At 46.0% G+C, this 2,916-nt stretch overlaps 1 protein-coding gene across 1 annotated transcript; it reads right to left on the bottom strand.

Annotated features, from left to right (window-relative positions):
- Positions 1 to 975: 975 nt before the first annotated feature.
- Positions 976 to 2,688, bottom strand: LOC129679480 (N-fatty-acyl-amino acid synthase/hydrolase PM20D1-like; the record flags this gene model as incomplete). The annotated part of the gene is given in 4 exon segments (XM_055610661.1): positions 976 to 1,099; positions 1,401 to 1,534; positions 2,008 to 2,094; positions 2,453 to 2,688. Coding segments are annotated over 4 exon segments (581 nt in total), but the record flags the coding sequence as incomplete, so codon positions are not given.
- Positions 2,689 to 2,916: the final 228 nt, after the last annotated feature.

Here is a 2,916-nt window from a genome sequence, read left to right as displayed (position 1 = left end):
CTCTGCTCCTCTGCCACCTGCAGACACTCTCATTGTACTTATCAAATCGTGGCAGGACTGCCAGTCTATTGCACTAACTGGGACTTCCTTAAGGCAGGGGCCAACTTTTTTTTTTTTTTAACTCTATTCTCCTACACAAAGCCTTGATAAATGGTCACTATTCATTCAATATCTGATGAATAGAGCTCTCTGTCCTAGCTAGGCTTACTATTGCTGTGAATAAACACCCTGACCAAAAGCAACTTGGGAAGGAAAGGGTTAATTTGACTTACACTTCCACATCACTGTCCATCACTGAAGGAAGTCAGGACAGGAACTCAAATATGGCAGGAACCTGGAGGCAGGAGCTGATGCAGAGGCCATGGAGGGTGCTGTTTACTGGCTTGCTTAGGACCACCAGCCCAGGAATGAGACCATCCATAACGGGGTACGCCCTCTCACATCAACCACTAATTAAGAAAATGTCCTACAGGCTTTTGTACAGCTAGTTCTTATGGAGGCATTTTCTCAACAGGGCTCCTTCCTCTCCAATGACTCTAGCTTGTGTTAAGTTGACAAAACTAGCCAGCACACTTTCTTTTTATTTTGTTAATAGAACCTAGATGCAGGTAAGTGTTGCTCTTGCAAGCCTTGTTCTTCACCCACAGCCAGTGCCCCTTATTTATCTTTGTCCTCCTGTCAGAGCAGCAGGAGACTTTAGACAGCTTTACCAGCCACTGCCAACTGCTTGGGTGGGAACTGAACTACCCAGCTCTTTGACTTCGTTTTTGTCTCCTGGCTCCTGAATGCTCTCTAGTTGTACTGATAGATCTTTTGATCCCAGTCCTGTTCTGGGTTGTTGGTGGCTTTGTCCCTTCTGTGGCCTGCACCTCTGCTCCCTGGGCCAGCTTCAGGGCAGGATGCACAGGCACGGTCTCAGAGTAAAGTGCCTGGTGTTCCATCCAAGACAGTCCTGGGAGTGCAGCCAGGAGATGCTTACCGGCTGACAGCAGCAGAAAGGATGCCAATGCTTGTCTCCTTTGGGGGTGCTGAAGAGTGGCCCGGAGTCATGTTTACTTGCAGCATGAGGTCAAGGATACCCTTCACTGTGACTGAAATCCTGTGGAAGAGGAGAAAGGTAAGTCTTCAGACTGTTCCCCCGCCTCCTTCACTAAGCTATTCCATAGACCACAGGCCTGTCTACACGATGGTCTGGAGGTCTGGGAGGTCAGCTTCATGCTGTTTTGAATAAAAAGCAAACAAACCAACCCAACACTAGAAGAAGGGTGTAATGGAAAGCCCAGGACATGATGAAAATGAGGGTGAGCGATGTCAGTGGCTTATAGATGGTAGGCTGGACTCTTCTCAAATAGAGTGACAACTCTTCAAAGGGTGGAAAAGGGGGTACACAATTCACTTACATGGCAACAGGCTTCTTTAGTTTCGGAATAAAACCTTCCAAAATAAAACTCCCTTCATCCACAAGGAAGGCCAGCTTAACACCCCTTGCCTGTAGGAGTGATGCAATCTGTCGAGCTCCCTTTAGCCCATACACCTGTAGACAGAAAACCCAAAGCCATGGTCCTTCTCAGCCAGAGACAGACATACAGAGACAGCAAATGTAGACTCACTCACTTGTCACTCCAGAACCTTCTTTCCTACTCTTATTCTGGGGTATTGCCTGAGATAATTCTCAGGCCACATGTCAGAGTCCCTCTGAATTTCAGAAATGAAGAAACTGGGATCTGGAGAGTGAAGCGACCATCCAGGATTAAAGCCAGTGGCATCACTGCAAAGAAAACACTCAGTTCCCTTTCGTTGTGCTTATGTTTCCTGGGGATAGAATTGCCAGCCTATCTGTTTGCCTTCGCTATTACCAGGAAGCTTGGTTCTATTACACAGACACACAAAGTAGCAAACAGCTACAGGGTATCACAGAGCCCTGCAAGCTGATGGTCATACTGGCTCACAGAAAGCACCCTACTTTCAAAGGAGGCCCTGAGACTGGTACTGGATAAGGTGGCTTACCTCCTCATCATGGCCCAAAGCAATGAAGAAAGATCTTCTGGGCCTATAGTTTCTGGTCAACAGGAGCTCCAAGGCCTGCAGGATTGCCTAGGATTTAGAAGAGGAGAAAAACTTACTGTCTGAGGTGTTTTTTGGGAATGGTGGAATCTGATAGACTGGCTTTAAAGAACAAATTCAAGTGGTACAGAGCTCTGTACTACCTGAAAAGCATGCATTTATGAATGTCAGATGAAAAGGACGCAGTGGGCTGTCTAACCCCAATTCCTATATGGTTGAGAAATCAAAGTCCAGAAAAATGAAGTGAAAAACTGATAGCTACCATTCAGGCTTCCTGCACACAATTCTTTCAATATATCCTCCTTTCTCCATGAAAGCCAGTCACATTCTCCCATCCTGAATTCACCTTTTGGGCCCTAAGTCAGATAGTAAGCATAGAATTTCAGACCATCAGGGAGTTTTTGTTGTCCAGTGTGCCCCGGCCATGGATGAAGCCATCACGCTCCAGGCCTGAGAACGGGGGCACCTCCCATTCTTCTTCAGAGGCAGGAACCACGTCCATGTGAGCCATCAGCATGTAGGGCTGCAAACTGGGATCTGAGCCATAGACAGAGAACAGGTGGCTATACTGTCCCACGACTTCATGCTGGATAAAGCTGCGGTTGAACACTGTAGGAAAGGCTTGAGGCAAAGGGATGAGGAACAGTAAGAAATTGAGGGCAGCACTTTCCTTCCATTTCCCTACCATTTTCTGCTCCCAAGTCTTTTTTCTCTTTTTTTCCTTTCTGTATTTTTTGAATATGGATGTCTCTTAAAGATATAAATTCTGATCTATCTACTCAGTTTCTGAAATTCCTCTTCCATATGTGTGTGTATATATTTAAATATATATGTATAATATACATACATACA

Source organism: Psammomys obesus, unplaced genomic scaffold (assembly GCF_907164565.1).
Source record: "Psammomys obesus unplaced genomic scaffold, mPsaObe1.curated_primary_1811, whole genome shotgun sequence".
NCBI lineage: Eukaryota > Metazoa > Chordata > Mammalia > Rodentia > Muridae > Psammomys > Psammomys obesus.
The sequence above is the reverse complement of the archived record's forward strand: the minus strand, read 5'-3'. Positions and strand labels throughout refer to the sequence as shown.